Below are 24,520 nucleotides of genomic sequence, written 5' to 3'. Positions count from 1 at the left end.
CACCAGAACCTCACAGCATTGTAGCTATGTTCTGCTTGGAACGCACTAGGAGACAGGAGACTCTTCCCATCTACAATTAAATGATTGCGTGCCTTCCCCAGGGGCTGCTGGAGAAACCACACCCGCAAGCCGTCACTTACGAAGTCGTCTTCGTAGTCCATTTGCGGTTCAGCTGGAGGCGGGTAGCAATGGCGAATGTCCAGCCTGAGCTGCAGCTCCCGCACTTGCCTGCGTAGTTGCTCAACCTCCTGCTTGTAGGTGGCCTCAATCTGCCGCAGCCTGTGCTGGATCACGTCTGTGGGGAAGGGGAGCCCGTCGTCGTCTAGGTAGAGTGGAGGCACTGGGGAGGGGCTGCTCGGTGGTGCGTGCTTGGAGCCGAGGGCCTGCTTCAGATGGCAAGGGAGCCACACCTTGCTGGACTTCCCAGCATAGCCTGCGCAGTGGGTGCCGGAGTGGCTGGAGCAGCCAGGGGGCTTTGCACTCTCTTTCAAAGGCCACTGACCACTGAGGCACAGTCCAGAGGCCCAGAAGTGCCTGCTGCTCAGCCTCTTGTTGCAGCAGCCATAAGAGAGGAGCCGCCGGGGACCCACGTCGCCTCCGGGGAGCGACGTCCCCATTCCCTGAAAGCTGTCCCAGCTGGCTCCCAGGAAAGAAAATTCGCTCGTCTGGCTCTGAGAGATCCCTTTCCGCCACAACTCCGGCTGAGCCTTCCCTGTCTGGCTGCCCTCTTCCCCATGCCTGACGCGGCCACTCTTGCCATCCTCCTCCTCGTTCCGGCATCCAGGAGCATCCTGCCTTGGAACACTCGGAGCTGGTGGAATCCAACGGGGGCCACCCACTGAAGGCTGGAGGGAGGTGTCAGGGCAGCAGGGCTCTGCAAGGTCCAAGGGGCCGTTAGATTCCAGGCCAACATCTCTTGCATGGTTGCAGAGGAACTTTCCAAGCTGCTCATCTGTTCCAGTCACGTCCCCTAAAGGCTTCTTCAGCTGAGAAGCGTTTTGAGCGGGGCAGGGACCTTCCACTGCTTCTGGACTTGCTCTGCTTACAGTTTCTACCTTGGGAGATACACCGTTTAATTGGTGAGACCCTCTATGGTCTTGTGATGTCTGTGGCTGCTCAGTTCTGTTGTTGTCAGAGTTTCCGTCGCTGGCAACAGGCAAGGGGTGCACTTCTTCTTTTTCTTCCTGCTGCTGTGGAGGCACCTGGGGAGGTTCCTCTCCCACACTCTCTTTGCCAGCTGCCGTCTCCTCAGCACCAGAATGCCTGGGCTCCAGGCTGACCCTGACATCCTGACAGTGGTTGTTCAGGTTTGGATCGCTTGATGTGCGGGTCAGCAAGCTGCTGGGATCGCAGGCAGAAAGAAGATCGTCCATGGATCTGGTCTTTGGTAATCTGGAACCACAAAAGGCAACCTTAGGCACTGGAGAGAATGATCTCTCTCTGCCTGTGGAGGCCCTTGTAGAGCCTGAAACAGGATATGGGTTCACCATGGACGCAAGCAGCCAAGTGGCCAGAGCCTGTCCCCACTACCTGAAAGTCTGCCAACTAGTCTCTGGCCCCACGTCAAGTGTTTATGGCCAATGGAGAAAAACCTAGATATTTTCCGAAGGGCTTCAGAGGCCTCACTGTTTCTAATGGTCTCTTTCTTAGATGTTAATGCTCAGTACACAGCAATTAAGACTGTGTATCTCAGAATGAGATACAACCTGAACAGGTTGAGGGGACCCTCTGAATATCAGCAACCATTTGCATAAGAGGCATTCAATCCTTACAATGCACCTCGGCATTTCAAAATATATCTTATACGGTCCTTTCTCCAAAGCTTTGAAAAAATCAGTAAAGAAATCACCATATAAGTAGAAGCATCCTTTTTTGGTGTGTTAGATTTAAATGTCAGGTTCCTGATAAGCACTGACATTAACAACTCTTCCAAGATTTTTTAGGACAGTGGGGAACGTCAGAATATACAAGTGGATAATGTGATGGAATACAAAGTAGGTTGAAAGCACCAGAACCTTCCCTTGGACAAGACCCACTATATATAGTGGAAACGGAAAATATATGGCAAAATTTGAGCTATGCTCTAGACCTAGAATCATAGAATTGTAGTGTTTGAAGGGACCCAAAGGGTCATCTGGTCCCACCCTTTACAATGCAGAAACCACAGCTAATGCAAGCAGGCATCCTTAGAACCCCTGGTGCAACTCACAAGACGAGGGGCACTTTATCCTACCTGTCAAGAGACCTGCTGCTAAACTCCTGGCTTTGGGATCCAGGAGGCAGGTAGAGGTCCATGCCCTCTTCTCCAAGGGGGCATGGGGAGGATGCCGGGAGATACACAGCTGTCCAGAGGTGCAGTGCTCGCACATGGCATACGGGGTGCAGCACCTGCCATGGAAGGTGGAGAAAAGCAAGCTCAGTCAGGGCAGGACCCCTTCCCCCTCCTCCAGCACCAGGGGTGGGAATCCCACTCACCTGTTCGCTACCAGGCATGTAGAGCAGGTTGTGGAAGTTCTTGTTGCCGGCTCTCAAGAGGGACCAGACCGAGCAGGTGCGCTTGGCGATGTTGTGGATCTCGCGCTCACAGGGACTGTTCCCCAGGAAGGTCCCATAAAGGCAGGAGTAGGTGTGCTGCACCAATTTCACCTGGAGGAGATGACAGGAAGGGCTTTGGGTTAAAGCTTGCATGAGCCCATCTCCGGAAGAACTCTTTTCATGTTTCTGTGTTATTAAAAAAAATATTATACTCTGCAAGGGGTCTCAGGACACGGTCAGTAGAAATAAATATATAAGAGAAATAAATGTTTATAGACTTATATTTGGAAACTACCTGGAGTATTCTTGGCCCTGTGCGCTCACACTTCAGATGCTCATGATTAAAGTATAACTGAAACTAATGACTGGACCAGCCTACCTACTGTCAAGGGCAAGAGAAAGTGTGTTGCATGAAGAAAGGGAAAACTGTGATGTACTATTTTACACAATTTGAACTCTTCATTCTCAAATTATTTATTATTATTAATATCTGATATTCTTTGATTATTATTATTTAGCCTGTCTTTTCCCCGGATAGGGTTTCAAGGCAGCTTACACAAATGAAAAGAACACAGATAAAATACAAGCAACTAAAAAACATATAAAATTACACTTAAAAGGTAATTAAACTCTAATAGAATTAAAAGAATATAAACATTTAATCTCTTAAAATACAGGTAGTAAAAGAGCACAGCACTGTTGAAGGCCCTTTCCTGAAAAACCAGTCAGTTCCCAAAGGACTGTTGGAATGGAACAGTCTTCAGCTGCTGGGGAAGGACAATGACAGAGTCATTCTGGCTTCTCTAGGAAGGGAGTTCCAAAGCCTGGGAACTGCCACTGAGAAAGTTCCCTCCCACCAAGCATGCCTGTGAAGGTGGTGGGACTTAGAGAAGGGCCTTCTGGAAACTCTGTAAGCCAAGTGTCTGATTTATTCTAGCCTAAGTATTCTCATGGGAATTGTTTATTTAAAGGTGGATATGGGCACCAAGTTTCAACATCCTAGGAGCAATCACCATTGTGCTAACTCTGCTATGAAAGAGTAAGAATCTCTCTTCCAAACTTCTCTCTCCAACAAAAGCAGGATGCTGTACAAATAAAATGATGAATGAATGCATGATTTATTCTTCAAACTAAGCTCTTGTGAGCCATCTTGACTCTCCCATTAGAAAGACCAGCCTGTGATAAAATGATGGGTCTTCTGTGATTTGCCCCTCCCTAGGCTGTTGCAGGCTCTCTCTTACCAAGAAAGCTTCACTGAACTCGAAAAGGCAGGGGAACTGCTTGAGCAACTGGTGGACAGAATCCAGCCACTGCAGGAAAACGGGGCACTGCTCATTCTGATCCTCCGCCTTCTCCTGGTGTCCACAGCGATCCCCAAACTTGTGGCCATAATCCAGCCAGTCTGATTCAACCAGCACCTGGAAACCCTGCCAAGAGGAAGGAGAGAAATGTCACCGCCGTAGACCCACTGGGCAGGCTGCAATGAAGGGGAAGGAAGCTTCTAGGGCTGCCAAAGTCATTCCTCAGATTGTAACATTCCTCCTCATGTCCCCTCACTGGTGTTTCCAGCACAACCCCTTGCCTTAGCTCAGCGGCTATAGTTCAGCGATAGAGCACTCACAGTAAATCCCAGGTTCAGTCCCCAGGCAGGGCTGGATGAGACTCCCTGTTTGAAACTCCACTGCCAATAGACAATACTATTAGTGCCCTGACTTAGTATAAGGCAGCTTCCAACCTTGAAAGGTCTCCACAGCCTTGCTCTACCCCATTCTTCTGCTCTCCTTTCCATTAGATCGCTTCCTGTGATCTTTAGTCCCAGCTTGGCCACCAGAAAATCCCTTGATTCCATATACAACAATATCCATTCTTCCTTGCTGCTCTGTATGCTTGGAACACTTTTCCTAGGCAAATTGTGCAGTGCCTTCTCTCACTCATCAGATCCCAACTCAAAACTCACCTATTCATTGAACTGTAGAGTTGGGAGCGACACCAAGGGCCATCTGGTCCAACTCCCTGAAATGTAGGAAGTCTAACTCCATGTTACTGTATTTGCCCACTTTCACCCCTTGCTGTCCTCATCTACCCTTCCCCCACCAGCTTCCTTTTGTCTTCCATGTTGTTTGTTTTAGACTGTAAGCTCCTTGAGGGCAGGGTCCTGACTACTGTATTCTCATTCTGTAAGGTGCTGTGTGCCTATCTAAAAATAATATGAAGAACCATTTATCCGACCAACTTTATATGGCCGATGATGTCCTACTTTCTTGATTGGGTAACACTCCAAAATAAAAAAAGAACACTCTTTTTAATTTCACAGAAAGGCACAAGCTTGTTCCGGAAGAGATAACAAGGAGATTGCTCTATCAGTTGGAAAAAAGAGACGCAGAGGACTTGGGAGAAGTTTGAGAATAGGTTGTGCTTTGTCCACTTTGGACTATTATATAAAGAGGCCAAAGCAAGAGAATGCCCCACCCGCCCAGGTCAGGTTCTCCTGAAAACTGCCCTTTCATCTTATGTCAACAGGCAAAAGAGATATGATACCTCCATTGTCCGGTAGTAAGGGTCCAGAAGGATCTTTGCCAGGGTGACAATCTGTGGGGTCCTGTCCCAGCCGTCTGAGCAGTGAACCAGCACAGGGCGCCCCTCTCGGTCAACAGCATTGGAGACCAACACAGCTGCCTTCAGCATGACAGAAAGGTGCTGCAGCCACTTGGTGCTCTCCAGAGCCGACAACCAGCTGGAAAGGGACACAGGAATGGGAGAACATTAAGCTTCTGACAGATCTAAGGGAGCTGTGGGGAACCTCAGACCAGGGTTGGGGCAGGGAGCAACTGCTCTCCAGGCCCCTCAATTCAGCCCTCACTCTCCCCATGCTATCCCCTTCTCTTTCTCAGCCACACTCCCTCTCACACAGCCACCCTCCATCACTGGCCCAGCTCCTCTCCCTCCTTGGCTGCTTTTGCCCAAATGGAACATGTCCTTGAACTGGGATCCTGCTTCTGGCTGTTGCATGGCTGGAAGCCACTAGTGTAGAAAGGGAAGAGTCATATCCATTGCCCTACCCACTTCTGCCTCTGCTCCCAGCCACCACAGGGCTGTGACCCCCAGAATGTGGCTCACAAGGGAATGTGGCGCTCTAGCTGACAACCACCCCTCAGCCCTGTCCTATCAGTTGTCTCCATGACCTGCTTCATCCAGAAATGCCTCCTTTTCTCTCTCAATCAGTAGCACCCTCATCAGAGCCCACAAAGTTGGTTGTCCGCAGGGGTGGGTTTCCAGATGCAGGACCGGAATGGCCTTGCATCAGATCCAACAGTCTTGATCTTTTTTAACTAGCTTCCTCCCAACCTACACCCTGAACTGCTATCCTAGCCCACTCCTGCCCTTCCCTGTTCATGCCTCTTGCCTTGCCTTGCCTGGGTGGAGGATGGAGAGATGTGTGGAAGTGTGTTTAGACACTTCCCTACTGTACAAAGGTACTAATTATATTCATTGCTCCACCCACTTTCCAATTTGTCCCCACCCCCCAATTGGCATATGGCCCTTGGAAGGTTGCACACCTTCCAACCTGAAACTTCCCTCCCCTGCTTCAAGGGTTGGAAAGTGAGGATCCACAGAGAGATTGACAGCAGATGCCACCTTTTCCAAGGAGAAAGCTCCTTACCAAGGACATGACATGCACTTGCTGCAGCTGCTGGCAACCAGCAGCAGCACAAGGAAACAGAGAAAGCTCCCTCCTGCTCTTCAGACTGCTGGCCCTCAACAAGCTAGGAGGAAACATTTCCATGGCAACAGGGGAAAAGAAGAGTGATGTGATGAAGCTGGCCTAAAAAGACACAGCAGAAAAGGCAGGGGCAGAGAGAGCAGCTATCAATATTGAGGTCATTGCCCTGTGGGGTGGAAAGGAGGCAAGAGAAAGCGGAGCAGCTAGGAAGAGAGTGGCCAGATCAGATCCCCCTGCCCTGCAAAAAAAAAACCCAAAAACAAAACAAAACCAGAGAGACACTGAGACATAGTGGAGAGACTGTCAAGCCCTGGGTTCAAATCCATGCTCAGCCATGAAGCTCACCATGTGACCCTGGAACAATCACCTCCTCTCAAACTCTCATGGTTGCTGGAAGGATGAATGGGGTGATGTTCTGAGCTACAAGCCCAAAGGAGGGCTTGTGGGAGTGGCTGGGTGCAGGTATAACCAAAGAAGGATGTCAAAAAACAACAGAACGGCCAGTTCTAGGGCTTTATTAAAGAAGGTGCAGACTTACAGCAAATCAACCTGCCAGGTCTCCCAACCTTTTACAGACGTGGGACAGACACCGCAGCAAGGAGATGCCTTGCCCGTGCCAACGGACCTCTTATCACTTCACCTGACCAGATGAGGGCATAGGTGGCAAATACCCAAATCTTACAGGTAAGTTTCCCTTCTGGGCTCAGAGCCCAGCACTCCAAACCGCCCAGATAAGGAGAACTTCAAAGCAAGGCAATTAACCTGTATCAAAGCAAGTGAATATAGACATATATGAGCTCACTGTTACAAGAACAACCAGTTAATTATAGGGTGATCTTAACTACCAAGATGGCATTTGCAGAGCTTCTGGAACAGTTTGCCTTTAGTTGAACACAGGTGGGGAGGTGTTGGGCTGTGCCCCTGTGCTATCCCATCCTGATCAGGAGGCCCTGGGAAGAAACCTCACCCTAAATTGGAGTTAAAAGCTATCAGTCCCATTAACCAACTGAAAACGCCGATTGGAACTTACTTGCTGGGGTCTGGCATCTGACTGCAGACAGCCCGCAGGTACTGGAAGCTGTTGCGGATGGAATGGATGTTGGCCATCCCCATGAACACCACTTCACAGTTTGGGTAATACTCTGAAACACAGCACAGAAAGGGAGGGGGTCAGCTGGAAGCTGATGCTGGCTGTCAAAGGAAATATCTCACAGCAAAAAAAAAAATCTTATTCTATTTGTTATTGACAAACTAACACATAAACCTGTGAACAGTAAGAGAACCATACACGGAACATATTCGGTATAAAAAACAAATTACAGAGTTGCAATTACAGATATCAAAGTTTGTAACATGAGCCTATATAACCCAACCACAACGAGGCATGAATAATGGGAGGAATGCTTAAAATCTGACCACACATCAGCACATCCAACCTGCCTTACAGCCAACCCACTCACAAAGAATAGCACGTGTGTGAGTGAATAAATGAATAGCAGCAGAGACTTTTCTGAAAAGGACACCTTGTGACTCAGCTGTGGCAAAACAGGTTGGATTCGCCCTGGGCACATGCTCCTTTCCTCTCCCATCCCCTCCTGACATGTCAACCACAGAGCTGGGGAGCAGAAAGCAACACCAGCCCTTCTCTTAGGGGCTTTGACTCATGCGCCCCTATTGTGCGCTCAAATGCCCCTCGTACCTTCACATTCACAGCCACCTCCCTTAGCTCGGTTGGCGACGGCGGCAGTGTAGGACCGGGCATCCAGGATCAGCAGCTTCTGAGGTGTCGCTGAACTCTCCACACTTGAGCACGCAGTCAGAGATGAATCTGCAAAAAGGACAGTTCAGTCTCCCATCTCCCGATCCATGTCCTAATTCTATACAATCAGCCCAGCAATATGGAATTCAGAAGAAAAATAAAAAAGCGGCCTCAGAGTGAACTTGAACAAAAGCACCAACAAAGGATAACTAAGCAGCCTTTGCCTTCTTTGCAGTCATAATTCTCAGAAGCATTACATGATGCCATATCTAGAATACTATTTCTGGTTTGGGCCTTGTGAACAAGTGTTCAAGGAGGAGAAATTCAAGCAGAAATTGGGGGTGGCAAACAGAGAGCAGCTTTCAGGGATAAAGTAATGAGGAAAGGGTATTACTGCACTCCGCAAGTCTGTCAGAGGCATAACAAGAGATGACAACGAACTACACTCTTTAAACAAAAACTGTAGGCGCAACCATTAATGGCGTTACACTGGCCATTAGCTGTTTTGATAGGGAATCAAGAGGTTGGCTTGCAGCCTTCTCTCTGTGCTCTCACAACACTCCCAATTGCAGTGTGTTCAAAGCAGAGCTGGGGGGAAAACGACTTATCAGCTCTCTTGGATTTGCTTTTTAGATGGCTAACTGGGATCATAATCTTGGAGTCTTTCTTTCCAGCTTCTGGCAGTAGCTGCCCTCCTAGAACCTTTCAGCAGAAAACCAGCTTGTGGCTTTATTTGCACAATTCCTATGTGGAACAGGGACTGGACTAAAGAGAATTCTGGGGCTACAATTTTAACCACACTCTTCAAGAAGACACTAGAAGTAAGGCCAGGCCCATGCTACCATGGTCAAGAGACCAAACTCTGCCGAAGGGCAATACAGCATTTAAGCAGCAAAAGTTGAGAGATGAGAACATGCCTGCCTTACTTACCAAAACCAGCATCGCAGGCCTCGTTCCCATCGCTGAGCCCAGAGTGCGGGGTCCCCCCTGCCAGCCTCTGTCCAGGGTTCAAGGCACAGGCTTTGGCGATGGAGGTTACGAGGTACTCGTCATCCGCGTTGCGCCAGCCCCACCAGCTGATCTCCGGCTGACTGCAGCGCGCAATCACCGCCCCGTTGCGCAAATGTCTGGAAGAGAAATCAAGGAAGCCCACTAGTCTACTTGGCCAGAAGGAGGACAGCCTATATCTCAAAACAGATGAATAATCCAATTTGATCAATCTTTGGTTGGCAAGATGTAAGCAGGACCATGGTTTGCAGCCTTCAACCCACAGAATCTCAGTGATTCCCCTCAGCTGCCACTGGATTTGCAACCTTCTATAGTTTAAGCATTCTTTTTCATACCTATACACAACTGCTGGAATTCGCTTCCACGATCGAAAGGAAGCCACGTTCTCTAGCTCCTTGTCAGTGATCCAAACAGGAACCAGGAGTTTCTGCGGGTAGCTGGTGCACAACCTAAGAAAGAAAAGACACAGGGAGCTGACCATGGGACAGGAGTGAAAGAAATGAGAGCAAATTCCAGACCTTATTTTTTTAAAAAACTTGCAAGGCTGTGCATGTTTGGAGAGCCACTAAAAAGAACTTCTGAAATGTGCAGCAACAACAACAACGGGCTCTTCAACTGGAAATAGAAATAGAAGGGGAAGAAAAGGGATAGGCAATCTTAGGTGGTCACAAGTCGGGCGGGAGCAGGGGGCCTTTTTCAGCCCAAGGGCAGCACTTTGGACCTGGGGAAACGTCCAAAGGCTGCATGCCAGTGATGGGCAGAGCTAGAGGCAAAAGTGGGTGGGTCAAAGATGTGACTCTCACCTTTGTACAACAGGATGCATTCCAATCACACAAAACTGGAATTTTTGTGGGTTTCTACACACCACACACACACACACACACACACACACACGTCCTCTCTCCATCCAGACAAGCAAGAGGCATTGTCTCTGTTCCTATATTATTTGTTTCACGTTCCTATATTCTAAATCAGGGGTTCCCAAACTTATTTGGACCACTGCCCACTTGGGTTCCATAAACTCATTCCCAGTGTCCCACCCTAAATGAAGCATTATTCAGAATGGCCGTTTGGAGGACCCACTATGGAAGATAATAACACAATAAAATTCAAAGCAGTAACAATCTATTGCACATTTATTCAAAATCCAATTAAATAATTAATTCAACAAAGCTGATGAACTTGATCCAGTGATGCCAGCTTTTTGAAGTCTGATAGTCATATCCACCTCCAGCACCCCCTAGGTAATCTCACCCTTTGGGAACCACTGTTCTAAAGGGATAGATGCCTAGCTAATGTAATGCCTAGTTTGGACTTCAGTAACAAGGCGGGTGAGGGGCTGCAGATTCTTTTTGCCTCTGAAGACGGTGAAGCCTTAATCGATGACTCACTTGTAGTTGTTATTGATGTCAGAAACCCTCCACACATTTTGCAAGTCAAAGCCCATCCGAGTCAGCTCCATCTCAAAGCGGTATTTCACATGGTCTCCTGCAAACGGATAAGCAGTTTTTTAAAAGTCAGCTCAAGCACCAAGTGCCATCCAGAAGTTTGGGACTCCAGCTCCCACCATTCCCTGTCAAAACTCCCACATGATGCTGCAAAAGATGGGAGCACAGTCGTGCTGGCTGGGGCTGATGGGAGCTGTTGTCCAAAATCTCTAGAGGGAAACCAGGTTAGCAAAGGCTGTCAGAGCACAGCTCTGTCTTAAATTGGTGACGAGGGGTTAACGGGGCCCAGCATGGCGAGGCATGAAAAACGGCGGCTAGAGGCCCCTCTTAGATTTGCCTTAGAAGGTGTCCCTTTTGACCTACCAGGGCGGCAGAGGTGGGCATGCTGGTCCTCCTCATCAGCACAAACCCCCAAGCACCAGGCGTGGTAAGCAAACGCAAACAGGTCTTCCGGCCTGGTAGGGCGAGCGATGGCTCGACTCAGCCTTTTCAGCCACTCCTGGCATTGCTTAAAAGTAGAAAAATGGCACCTGCAAGACATAGATGGGTACAGGCGCACTTTGTAACGCTCAGAAAAGCAAGACAGACAAACTGAACTACAGGAATGAAAGGAGATATAAGCACCCACAATCTCTTTGATGTCTACTGCCTGTGGCCACTAGCTTAGATACGTACTCAATAAAAACATTTAACAACAAAAACTCTGTATAATGGGATGATACATCTACTGGACCTGTGACATGTACCTAAGAACAGCAAGGTTTGAACTCCCTTTTTCCTTTACCTCCCCCATTCTGTTAACCACTTTTGTTCCTAGTGTTGTTGCTTTTTAAAACATACATATAAATACAACTTTAAAAAACCACTTAAGAACATAGGAAGAGTCTGCTGAATCAGGCCAAAGGCCCATGTAGTTCAGCATGTTCTCATAGTGGCCGACCAGAGGGCTGTAGGAAACCCTCAAACAGATTCCAAGCACAAGAGCTCTTTCCCTTCCTGTGGTTTCCAGCAACTGGTATTCAAAAGCATTACTGCCTCTGACTATGGAGGCAGAGCATAGCCATCATGGCTAGCAGCCATCATTAGCCCTCTCCTCCATAAATTTGTCTCATCCTCTTTTAAAGTCATCAGGGTTGGCGGCCCCAAAGACTAATTTGTAGAGGAGAGGTCTTGCAAGGTGCTGTTAGCCAGGGTAGAAAACTGAACTTCCATTTGCAGGGGAAGTCTACCTCTGAATACCAGGTGGTGATGGAGGAAATAAAGGGAGGGGGACCCTGCTGCCTTCACGAACTGCTTCTGGGCTGCTCCCCGTTGGGAAAGAGAACGCTGGACAAGATTAACCTTGGCCTAATTCACCTAGGCAATTCTTATGTTCTGGTGAGGGGACCTGGTTTACAGACCACACTACCAACACCATACGTTAGAGGAGTGGTGGGGAATCCCCTGCATTCAGCTCACAGCCAGATTTCAACTGTACCTTTGGGGAGGGAAGAGGGTTTTGATACCATGCAGTATGCAATGGCAGCTCTGCCCATTACAAGTTCAAAGCATGGAAAGGCTCGTAGCTCAGTGGTAAAGCATCTGCTTTGGGTACAAATGGCCCTAGGTTCAATTACCAATGACAGCTCCAGGTGGGACTGAGAACATTCTCTGTCTGAAACCCTGGAGGGCCTCTGCCAGTCAGTTCATATGTAGACAATACTGAGCTAGAAGGACCAAAGGTCTGGGCTTAGTGCAAGGTGGCTTTCTATGTTGGAAATGTCTTGGCAGACTCAGAACCCTTGCAAATATGGAAAAAGGAGTCCATGCATTTTGCAACTGCATGTGTGCAATTTCTGAGATGCAGCTGCAATCTGAAGTTTACAAAAACCGTAAGGCAGAGTTTGTAGTTCAACTGTGTGCACTGAAGTTATTTGCATTCTTCCAAGGGGATTTACTGAGTTTTCCTTTTTCAAAGCCAGGATAGATAAAGGGTGTTGAAGAGCTTTTTCTATAATCTCTGTGCTAAAAAAAAAGGGGGGGGGACTGACGAAGAAAAACATGAAACATGAGTGGCATTGCTAAGAATTGAATACATGCATCTGTTTCCATGGGAAATAGGTATGTGTGATGGTGTGCATTGTTTATTTAATAACATTAATATTCTGCCCTTTCTCGTAGATGATCTCAAGGCAGGTCACAACACAACATACAGATGTGTGGGTCTGGTCTGATTCAATACTAGAATATATAACCTCAACAGGTTTCCAAGGGGAATGCGGCCCTTCACCCAGAAGGAGTTTCCCCCACCCCCTCATTTATGTTAGTTACCCGCCTGCTGTAACCTTAGGCTGTCATCAGGTAGCACCTACCTGACTACTTTGGAGTCCTTGCAGACAATGTGAAGCTGGAACATGTCCCGACTCTCCACACTTTCCATCATTCTCAAAGGCACCTAGAACAAAAGATGAGGAATGAGTGAATCAGTGTGAGGTTGTGTGGTGTAGTGGTTATGGAGTGTCAGACAAGAACCTTGGAGACCAGGGTTCAAATCCCTGCTCGGCCATGAAGTTCACTGGGTGACACTGGGCCAGTCACAGTCTAAACTACCTTACAGGGTTGCTGTGAGGATAAAAGGGAACTATGTACACCACCTTGAGCTCTTTGGAGGATAGGTGGGATATAAACGTAATTAATAAGTAAATTACCTAACTAACAAGGCAGGCAAATGCCAGCCTCTGTGGGCAGAGACCTTACAAAACTTCCCACATTTCTAATTTCCCAGATCAAGATATGCTGAAGTCCAAAGGGATGTCACATTAAAGAGGCGCCACAGCATTAACAACAACAAAAACATCTATATTATTCTAACACAGAGGTTATCTGTATACCACCAGTTGCCCACAGGTTTCACCCAGGTGGTCCAGAGGCGTTCATATTGACTTTTAATTGCATTTCCATTGTTTCTTTTACTTCCCATATTTGCATTTTACTGTGTTACGATTTTCAGTGAATCCTTCAAGAAGGAATTCCACGCACCTCACCCACAAATGTCAGATTGGTAGTGATCTTTCTAAGGGTGTTTGTGCATGTATCTTCCTCCAGAGGGTATGGTTGTTCCCTCCCTTTGCTTGAGTCACCTGGGGCTGCTTGAAGAACAAACAGCCCGGACTGAGTGGGTTGATCAGGAATGCAGGGGGACAGGGGAGCAAGGAGCACCCAAATAGGACCATTTTGGCAGCAGGGTTGGAAAGGGGAGAATAAAGGACTCTTCCAATAGTAAGGGGGGAGCGACCTAATCAAAGACATGCAGACTCTGCCCAAACAGACAGACAGACGTGTAGCCCCAGACGTACGTTGATTACAGAGTCTTTAAACTTGATATGGAGCCGGTAGTTGGAAATGGCAATGATGGCGTCACTCGCATGGCCCAAATATTCCACACCCTCTCCCTGTAGCACTGAAAATGGAACCTGGAAGGGGAAAGGAGGAGTGTTAAAACCTTATGACTGAAGTTCCAAGGAAGCCACCACCCACAGCATCACTTGAACAGGTGACTGAGAGAGAGAGAGAAATAATGACGTCTAAGTCCATGAGGACTTTCACTTGGGAACAAGCTGGAAAGTTCTCAAGGTACTGGAGCAGTGCTCTACAATCTGGAATCCCCTGAAGATGTTGGACTACAACTCCCATCACTTCACCCCACCCCAGCTAGCGTAGTCAACAGTCAGGAATGATGGAAGCTGTAGGCCAAAATCATCTGGGGACAAGAAGGGTTGAAGGACACTGCACTGGGATACAAAAAGAGCAAGGTCACTAAGCCTGTTCCTGGCTCTACAGCTCCCGCCATCAGTCCAGCACTCTTCTGGGTGTCTGCAGTGGGAACAGGTCCCAAGAGATGCATGGAAGCAATGGCTTCAATCTCCTCAAAATACACCCTCGCATTTCTTCTTCTTTTAAAATAAGGAGTTAGGAACATGAGGAGTTAGAAACCTCACTGGCTGCAGAGAGGAGGAGGAGGAGAAGCCACCGCCACTGGCCGCATGACATCACATGCACACACCTGCATGAGGTGCATGTGACATCACACACAAAGCACGCAACGTCACGTTGCATTTTTGGAGGAGCCCCCCTCCAAAAATGTGACGCAATGATGCATGTTGTGTGTGTGATGTCACACACACCATGTGCAGGCGTGTGCATGTGATGTTGCATGTTTGCGTTATGGCGGCAGGCACCCCTGCTTCTTCAGGAAGGCTGAGAGAGACCCCCACAAGTCTACACTTGCTACACTAGATGATTCTACATATAAGGCAGCTTCTTTGTTCCTAATATGACCAGCCAACTAAAGTTACCTCCCAATTACTGTATCTCCCTAATATGTTAAAATACATACTGCACAAATACCATACAACCACATTTTAAGAGCTTTTCCCCACCCCACCCCCTTTCCCCTGCCCCCCATCAAAGGTGTGGGAAGAGATGATCCTCTGAACTGTTGGTCTGTACTGCATTTGAACCGAACTGCTAAATTGTGTTTGTTTCCTCCTGAAAACATCAAGGGGTATCTTCCCATGCTTAAATATAGATCTCCTCCTTTCCTCTTTTTTCCCTTTCTGCTGGTTAACTGGGAAGCTTAACACCTGAAGGCTGGTGTGAAATTGTGCAGGGGATGTGAAATTCTCACAGGACTGTGGAAATCAGAGGGGGAGGGTTTGGAGTGCAATTTAGCTGGCAGCATAAAAAAGGGACGCCTCACTGCCTCACTCTGGCTTTTTAAGTTCTGGGCTTCAACAAGGAACAAGAAAGCGTTCAGAGCTGGCTGCCTGCGTCTTTGAAACACCGCTGAGATTTTATGAAATGTGATTTTATTCCCTGGGGGAAGGAGAATATGAAATCGTGCAGCAGGATGCCCAGGCTGCCTCCCCGCCCCCCCCCCCCCCGTTACAACTCTCTGTGGCAACACTGACACAGCAAAATTGAACAAGGCTCAAAGGCACACCGGCACATCACAGGAAGCAAATCACAGGGCATACTCTCAAAAGCCTCCTCCTGAAATTTGTTCTCACTGCCCCCATGCATAACCATGATAAAATATATGTATGAGCACACAGAAGACAGGGAGCCCCAATTCCATATGCAGCATCCCTCTGTTTTACTTGGTTGTTTCAGTTTAATATTCTAAGATCTAGAGTGTGTGTGTGTGTGTGTGTGTGTGTGTGTGTCAATGCACACAATTTAAAAATCAAGGCAAAGAAAAATATTGGCTAAAAATTCAGCCTCATATTTGGAAGTGTAATCCTCCCATGCCAATAGCTGGCCCAAACAATAAATTATTACAGTCCTCCTCAGAGTATTTGGGTGGAAAGGAGGCGGCATCAGAGGGGAGCCACAGAAAATTCCTCTCTGTGTGGGCTCTGTTTCCCTAAGGTCACTTCACAGGATATTTAGCTATCATCCCCCCCCCAATCCCTTTTAATCCAATATATAATAAATGTGTTCAGAAGTGGTATTTTGGGGATTTTGCTTAAATCTGCATTGAGTTCACCAGACAAGATCTTGTTCATATGACATTCCAATTACATTGCCCAATTACATGGCCCATGTTGAAATCCAGGTGCAACTACATTATCTATTTATTAGCTTCAGCTCAGAAGGCCTCTTCTATTGTGGAGGTTCCCCTTTCTAAGATGCACAACACCTTACAGTCTATAAATGCATAGGGAACTTGGACAGTGAATTAACAGTCTCCTAGAACCATCTCCTGCCAACCTAGCAGTTCGAAATCATGTCAAAGTGCAAGCAGATAAATAGGTACCGCTCTGGCGGGAAGGTAAACAGCGTTTCCGTGCGCTGCTCTGGTTTGCCAGAAGCGGCTTAGTCATGCTGACCACATGACCTGGAAACTGTACGCCAGCTCCCTCGGCCAATAAAGCGAGATGAGCACCACAACCCCAGAGTTGGCCATGACTGGACCTAATGGTCAGGGGTCCCTTTACCCTTTACCTTAGAACCATAAAATTGTAGAGTTGGAAGGGACCATGAAGAACATCAAGTCCAACACCCTGCAATGCAGGAAAATTTTGCCCAATGTGGTACTCGAACCCACAACCCTGAAATCACAAGAGTCTCATGATCTACCAACTGAACTATCCTAGGTCGACATAGAAATTTCTCAAATGCCTTTACAGACAAAAGGAAACCAAGGCTTGGCTGGCCCTTTAAAAGGCATGCACAGAAAACTGTACAACTATTTTAAGACGTGACAAAACATGTCTGGGGTCAATGCTAGTCTAGCCCAGTAGCCGTTTTCTTCAGCCTTGAACACTCACAAAGATCTCTGTAACCCAAAGATTGAGCCCTTGATAAGGTAAAAGCTTTTGTTGTTGTTTAGTCGAGTCCGACTCTTTGTGACCTCTGTTGCTACATATTTCTCATTCTGGGAGCCCAATGTGACTTTTACTGTGACAATAGCTATAATGTAATAATAAAGCCCAGCCCAGCCTGACAGCTTAGGTATGGGAGGTAGTTGTGTTCTTGGCTATCAGCAGCTGATAGACAGATTTGCAACATTTAAAGAGATTCTGCTTCTGGCTGTTCACTGTCCCAGTTCATTGCCAGGAGTGGCTTAGACTGGCAAACAAAAACTCAGGGTCATTAAGAACATTTTGAATTTTCAGTTTCTTTCCCACTATTTCTTTTCTTTTGGTGGTCACAAGTCTCCAGGAGATTGCACATTCCAGCAGATTGTGTGTGCTACTCTGACTGTCCCCGTCCCTCCCTTGCAAAGCAGAAGAAATATGGTACAGCTCTAGAAGGGACAGAGAACTAGCTCTGAGGAGCAGGGGAAAGGACCAGGACTCACAGAGGTCTGAATGACTCCAGAGTGATAACAGTGTGTCCTTGCAGCGGCAGCTGTGACACAGCTTTGCACTCAGGCTGCAGGAAACATTCGCTTCCAGGAGTCTGGAGGGAGATTTATTACACACCCGCTGTCCTCACTCCTCCTGCCGGGCCATAAGGAATCGCACCAAGCACCATCCAGCCTGCCAGAGCCCCCCAGGTAGCTTACCTGTAAAGACTCTTCTTCCTTGATCAGCTCTTTGTGAGGGAACAAGTCCTTGGCCTGGATGTATTCCAGACTGGGCGGGCCTTCTTCACCCTGGATGCCAAACACAAGAGCAAACGCTCAGAGGGGCACAGCACATTTGCCAAAACGCCACGGGATGCACATCCCAAACACAACACAGATACACTGCTTGCACACCTCCTCCTACACTGTCACACTTTGCCTCTCCCCTGCAAAAAAAACCCAACAAGCCGAAAACAATCTTTCTTTTGCCTACATACAGCATGTAACTTTGCAAGAACACAAAACGACACAGATTTCCTGTGCAGGAATGAGCCAAAGAAGAGGACAGGCAGGGTCCATACTGTGGGGAGGCTTATAATACTGACACACTGATACTGAACCATCTGCTATAGTCCAGGACTCAGAATACATGGGAATAACCCTTTCTGCTGCCCCCAATTCTGCCCAGCGCGAATTTATTTATTTATTTTTTACTTAGTAGATTTAGGCAGCACCAGATTTTTAAAACATCCATTAATATTCTCAAAAATGTATCCTAAAATATGGTATAGAATAAAACATAATCAGCTTGGGGGCAAACAGCTGACAACATAACCACTCACAATCCAGTTAGCAACCACTACAAATCAGAGTAAGACCCCTTGCCCCCTTGCCCAGGAATAGGCTGGTCAGCACAAAAATTCCAAAAATGCAGAGGAGGAAACATTCCTAATTCCTTTGTATAGAAGCACTGCCCTTGCTTTCCCTCACAAGCCAGTGTGTGTTCCCCAAGATATGGACCGGATCTAGATCCCACCTCCTAAACTAAGCACACCCCTGTTTTAAAACCAAGCAGGGAGATGTCTCTCTTAAAAATAAGACCTCTCCTGATTTCTCTCTGAAGTCTGGATAGCTTCTGTTCAACTCCCAGGCTCATCTCAGTATCCCAGCATTCTTAGAATCATATTCTGCATGCAGTCTCTAAAAATTCTCTAGCCCCATCTTCACTAAATCAGTTTGAAAGTGGCCCAGGACTCTGGGACGAAGTTATGTGCAGATGCTGGGAATTGTCTGAAAATAATCACGAGTTATAAGAAGAAAAAAAGCCAGGTCAAATAAGTCCAGTATTCTGTCTCCCGTCCCCCATCCAGTGGTCAGCAAGACACTTTGGGGGAGGCCATAAACAGGGTACAAAGGCAAGGGTCACCTGCAACTGGAATCCTGCAGCCGAATGCCTCTGAACATGGAGGCTCCACAAAGCCACTGTGATCAACAGAAATGCAATAGCCTCAGACTCTCAGTGCAAAGCAATGACCATTAAACAGCTTAGAAGTCATAATAATCCATTAAGTAATATATAAATCCTGTCAAATAAATAAATGAAATAAAGCCTGCTGTGTGGTTAAGCCCACCCCCTTCAAGGTGAATAAATGATCTACCCATAAATGATCTGCACAAAAGAAATGGGGAATCAAGCATTTTGAGCCCCTCTTCTATTTCAAACCCATTTTTACACAAAGGATGCCCATGTCTTTAAGTGTCAGGAACTACCAGAAGAGGAAAATATTTCAAATTCCTAGGAACCAGCATAAATTCTTGTAAGAAATGAAGAAACGGGGCGGAGTGGGCTTTCCGGTCCTGAGGTTAGCTTGCTTTTTTTAAAGCTAGAAATGACCTTGTCATGTATGACTCCCCCTTCACACCATACGCTTAAAGCACCCTTATACCCCTTTAACAGTCATGGCTTTCCTCCAAAGAAGCCTGGGAACTGTAGTTTGTTAAGAGTGCTGAAAGTTGTCACGGAGCTATAATTCCCAGCCATTACCAGTCGTAAAAGTCAATTTTCACTCTGAAAGGCCATCAGATAGAAATGGAGGGTATTCCCCCCCCCTTTCCATCTGATCTTTTCCCGATTGTGTTTTGTTCCCTCATCTCAACTGGAAGCATAAGAAGAATCTGAAGAAAGCAGGAGGGTGCTCAAACTTCTTCCCCAGAAACCAATAAACCAAGGCATCTTACATAGTTGCACATAGCTAAGCTATGAAATTTGCTCCCACGTGACGTAGTCATAGCCACCAACTTTGATGGTTTTTAAAGGGAGATAACACAAATCCATGGTGGATAAGGCTGTCAAGGCTACTCGCCATGCTGGCTTTGTTCTGCCGTCAATGTCTGAGTTGGTAGACTTCTGAATGCTAGTTGCTGAGGAACATGAGTGGAGATAGCACTGCTGCCCACATGTCCTTCTGGTGGGCTTCACAATGGGGCATCTTGTTGGCCACTGTGAGAACAGGATGCTGGACTAGATTGACCCCCTCTGGCCTGATCCCAGCAGCCAGGTTTTTCTTATATTATCTCATGACCTGGGTCTGGCTGGCGCATGTACACACCACAGTTTCAAAGCTTGGACTGGGAGGGTCATGGACACTGTACCGAGTTTTCAGACCTAGCACTGAACCTATTAAAATGTTGGGAAGGGACCAGAGCTCAGAGACAGAGCATTCACTTTGCATTTGGAAGGTCTCAGGTTCTATAACCATTTTACAGATATAAGGCAGCAGGGCCAGGATGAATCTCTGCTAGGGGCTTTGGGGAGCCACTGATAGTCAGAGAAGGCATACTGGCCTAGATCAGGTTCCCCCAACCTGGTGCTCTCCAGAAGCTGTTAGACTACAATTCCAATTAGCCCCAGTAGCGTGATGAAGGTTGGTTGGGGCAGATGGGATTTGTAGTCCAAAACTGCAGGTCGGGAGAAGCTGAAATTGTGGACCACTAACCTGACTCTGCATATAGCAGCTTTCTGTGTTCATGGGAGCATCTTCATCCTGATGTATACCAGGATGGTCTGGCACATAAAGGCAGTTGTCATATGTTCACATATTTCAATAATATTGGTCAAATCTAGAATCCACCCACCTACAGTAATACTCAAGAAGACTGCAGTGAAACTAGTTTTAATTAAAACGAGAGAAGCTTTTTAATGATGTGAACGCCTTGTGAAGTTGAAGCATTTCTCCCACCCACCCAAAAATGTTTTGGCCCCATGTCAAAAATCCATTTTAAGCTCAGGAGATATTGATTCTGGATGCCCCAACATCTGATCCAATTAGACATACAGCCTTACCTATTCTTGATCTACTAAATGACTGTGGTCTGCCTTCAGACACTGACAAAGACCAGAATTTCTAGGATGCATTAAAACAATTTCTTCCCTTGAAAAATGACATCATCCCTCATTGGAAATTCAGCACTGAGACATTCAAGTTCACCAGGCTCTTCTAAATATACCAAACTAGGTTTTGCTTGCTTTCAAACTTCACAAAATGAGCTGTTTCACCTATTATCAAGCACACATTTTATCTTCCCCCGAGAAGGTGGTGGAGATTGGGCGGAGGGAGACGTTTAATAGGACAAGGAGAAAAATATTTTAGGGAAGCTATTTAACAGTTTCTTCAGAGGCAACTTCAATCAGGGGCTGAGCATTCACTGTTTCCCAGAGAGATACTGTTCTTCAAATTAGATACCTGGAAAATGACTTCTTTTTTTGCTAGTCTAAAAAAAGAAAGGGCTGTGTATGTAGCCCATGATAAATATAGGCCAAGATGGAGCTATTACCTCCTCAGTCTGGAGGCTGAGGAGGCAGTCTCTGAACTTTCTCCCAAGTTCTGAACGAAGCTTTTAACAGGGTAGGAACTTAATTATTTCTTACATGTATATCCCACCTTTTCTTCCAAGGAGCTTGAGAAGGTGTACATGGTTCTCCCTCTCCTCATATAATCCCTACAACACATCTGTGCAGTAGGTTGGGCTGATAGGCAGTGACTAGCCAAAGCCACCCAGTAAGAGCTTCGTGGCCAAGTGGCAGTTCGAATCCTGGTCTTCCAGGTCAGAGTCCAGCACTCTAAACACTGCACCTCACTGGTGCTCAAAGAGGTGCTCCCTGATGACAGCAGGGAATTCCAAGGGTGGGGTGAGAAGTGTATCATTCCCACCCCCACCCCCTTCTTGTGCCAGCTTAAGGTGGGAGCGAGGAGAGGAGAGTGTTGCTGCTACCTATAAATAAAAGCTTGTGTATTTGGCAGGTGGGGCTGGTTGTCTCTGCTGTATTTCAGGTCCGCTAGTAGTTATTACAGCTCCCATCTATTTATTGTTTTGGTTTATATTGACATTTAAGGATAACTTATCTATCTTTAACTGTGATTTCTGCATTTCAGGGAGTTAAACTAGATGGCCCTTTGGGTCCCTTCCAACTCTACAACTCTACGACTCCATGTTTTATGCTGCGCTAAAATATGGAAATTTTATTTTATCTTATTTGTGGGGGTTTTCAGATGCTATAAACCCCTCAGCGGCTTCTTTAAAGTACAAAGCAGTATAAAAATTAGCTAAATAAACAGGGAAATATCGTTTCTGAGTCAGAATAATTTTTCCACAACCAAGCGTCAAACAATCCTTGGCGCCATTCATGGTCATTGTGCACACATGAGCCAGAAGAAGAGGGTGGTTGTCATGTACCATGTACCACGTACCTGTGGTTGTGTTCAATGGGGCAGCACACAATTTGGAGAGAATGCCCAGTTATGAAATTCATGCATAAGTCATTCCATGATAGCAGAGGGAGGTGGTCTAGGCACCCATATAGAACCTGGCAAGCAATCTTGGTCTCAGTGGTGGGTAGCGCTTTGACCTGACTATAACAGCAAAATCTGAACATGGGTAGTAATATCAATGGGAATTCAGCTTATCCCCACAAATTAAGGACTCTGGGATACAAAATGAAATCAGGCTCTCTCTGTGACATACATCTTTATAGACAGGCTTATAAAAAATTAATCCACTGGCACAAACCACTGAATGGCTTTGAAAAAAAGTGGCCTCAACATTTACTTGCCAGTGCTAAGTGCAAAGTGCAATGCACGGAACAGCAAACATTGGCTGCTCCCGTAAACCATACAGCCAGTGCTGTGTAGTGGTAGTGTATTGAACTAGGACTTGGGAGAGACCAGGGCTCAAATCACCACTCGGCAAAAAAGTCCACTGGGCCTCTTGGGCATCTCAGCCTAACCTTGCTCACAGGGTTGTATGGGGATTAAATGAGGAGGGAGAATGTACACTACCTTGAGCAACTTGGGGAAGAGTGGGATATAGATGCAATACATGCAATTACACCCTCCCCCCCCCAGCTTGCCCTTCCCCTATCCTTAGGAATTAGCACTGGAATGACCCTCATCCCTGCTTGTCTGCATGCACACACCAGTGTCTGCCACAGGATGGAATAGTGCTAGGCAACTGCCAACTATAGGTACATGTGCACATGCACTCTCACAACATGGATCAAGGATATACCATTCTTCACCACCTCTTCCAAGAAGCTTTTGGTACAAACCCTTATTCTGCTCCCTAACACTGCCTTCACTAACCTAGTGCCCTCCAGTTGTTTTGAAATACACCAGCATCCTACAACTGTGCTGGCAGAGGCCAATGGGAGCTGTAGCCCTGTATATCTGGAGGGCATTAAGTTGGGGAAAGTCCAAGCACACTTAGCTGATTTTGCTCACTTTGTCCCCGTTATCCTTTCCCAAAGGCTGAAAATCATCTGTTATATTGAGAGCCTGCCTTTCTTCTATCACAGAACTCAAGGCAGTGCACAGAGGGAGGAAGGAAGCTCAATAGTAGAGCATCTGCCTTGCATGCAGAAGGTCCCAAATTTAATCCCCAGCATCTGAAGATAGGATTAGTAGAGACTCCTGCCTGAAACTCTGGAGAGCTGCTGTCAGGCGGTATAGACAGCAGTGAGCTAGATGGACCAATGGTCTGATAATACATGCTCCTAGGCACCCCAGGTAGTCTCCCATCCAGGCCCTGATCCACACCAATATGTGCCTTCATGGACCATGTCCTGGGAAATTTAAGCTGCAAGCTTTTCAGGGGAAGGAAATGCCTTCTCCTCTCTCCCCTCCCCCCTGTTGTCTGTGTGCAACTATTTTCATAATATGCCAAGAGGCACATTGTGATTCACCTAATTCTGCCCAGGCCCCCATGTCTGCAAGCACTTGACCCACTGGACTAACCTGTTATCATGTTTGCACACCTAACAGCTCTCCCCACATACACACACACACATGCAAGGTACAGGCATCTGTGTGTGTGATAACAAAGCATCATTCAGTCAGGACAACAACATGTAAAACTGCACAACATAGGAGCCAACTCCTAGGGGCCGTGGGGGCTTCGGTCCCAACAATAAAATATTTAAGGGGGGCCGGGCCTCCACAAAGTTGATGGGCATTCCCATTCAAGTGGTGTGTGTGCACCACATCATGCGATCAATTACGCAGGGCGGGGCTTGCCTCGGCCCCTACAATATTTTACTCAAGTTGGCACCCCTGCTGCACAACTTGTACTGCATGATACTACAAGGGGATAACTGGCTTCTGAGCCACCATACACACCCACCCCCCTGGGGCTGGCTCCACATTCTATTCTTCTCGGGGACAATCTGTCCAAGTGACTTTCTATCAGAGCTCCTTCAAGAGACGGCAGGCTGGAGGATGCACTCAGGAAGCCGGGAGGGAGGTTACCGTGCCGCCATGCTGAGTAACTGCATTTGGAGCTGCAGCCAGCTGCTGCTCATGAAGGGTGGGAGTGGGAATCTCTTTCAGAGGACAGCAAAAGATGGGCGTGAAGCAGGCCGCCTTCTCATTTCCCCTCTGCAACCAAGCAGCAGTCAGTGTGAGCCTCCCCTGGTATCAATCAACACGAAGAGGGGGATTCTAAGGGGAAGACCAGTGTCTCAGCAAGCCAGACCCCCTCAACAGCCACCATGTGGCTATGACCTAGAGAGAAGTACAAAGCAAGAGGACCCACAGCCACCAGAAAGAGAGATTCACTCTTACTGGGTGGCTGCACCACCCAGGCAGGAAATCAAACTTCTGCCTGCCTGCATCTTTGACCCCTATTGCTTTGCTCAGCGGGGGGCAGGGGGGTGTCTATGCAAC

The 24,520-nt window shown here is 47.2% G+C and overlaps 1 protein-coding gene across 3 annotated transcripts in view; it reads right to left on the bottom strand.

Annotated features, from left to right (window-relative positions):
- The window catches only part of MTMR4 (myotubularin related protein 4), a 46,677-nt gene that overhangs the window by 5,455 nt on the left and 16,702 nt on the right, over positions 1-24,520 (bottom strand). For all 3 annotated transcript variants that reach the window (XM_083588165.1, XM_083588166.1, XM_083588164.1), the window contains 14 exons: positions 17,523-17,612; positions 13,807-13,923; positions 12,823-12,905; positions 10,835-11,001; positions 10,415-10,511; positions 9,359-9,472; positions 8,946-9,142; positions 7,956-8,084; positions 7,287-7,398; positions 5,074-5,269; positions 3,777-3,962; positions 2,476-2,646; positions 2,234-2,388; positions 141-1,392 (listed from right to left, as the gene is read on the bottom strand). In XM_083588165.1, coding sequence (XP_083444291.1) covers positions 141-1,392; positions 2,234-2,388; positions 2,476-2,646; positions 3,777-3,962; positions 5,074-5,269; positions 7,287-7,398; positions 7,956-8,084; positions 8,946-9,142; positions 9,359-9,472; positions 10,415-10,511; positions 10,835-11,001; positions 12,823-12,905; positions 13,807-13,923; positions 17,523-17,612 — 3,066 coding nt within the window. The remainder of the gene's footprint in view (positions 1-140; positions 1,393-2,233; positions 2,389-2,475; positions 2,647-3,776; positions 3,963-5,073; positions 5,270-7,286; positions 7,399-7,955; positions 8,085-8,945; positions 9,143-9,358; positions 9,473-10,414; positions 10,512-10,834; positions 11,002-12,822; positions 12,906-13,806; positions 13,924-17,522; positions 17,613-24,520) is intronic.

The sequence above is a fragment of the Podarcis filfolensis genome (assembly GCF_964270895.1).
Source record: "Podarcis filfolensis genome assembly, chromosome: 15".
NCBI classification, from domain to species: domain Eukaryota; kingdom Metazoa; phylum Chordata; class Lepidosauria; order Squamata; family Lacertidae; genus Podarcis; species Podarcis filfolensis.
Note: the sequence above shows the minus strand (reverse complement) of the source record. Positions and strands in the feature narration are given on the sequence as shown.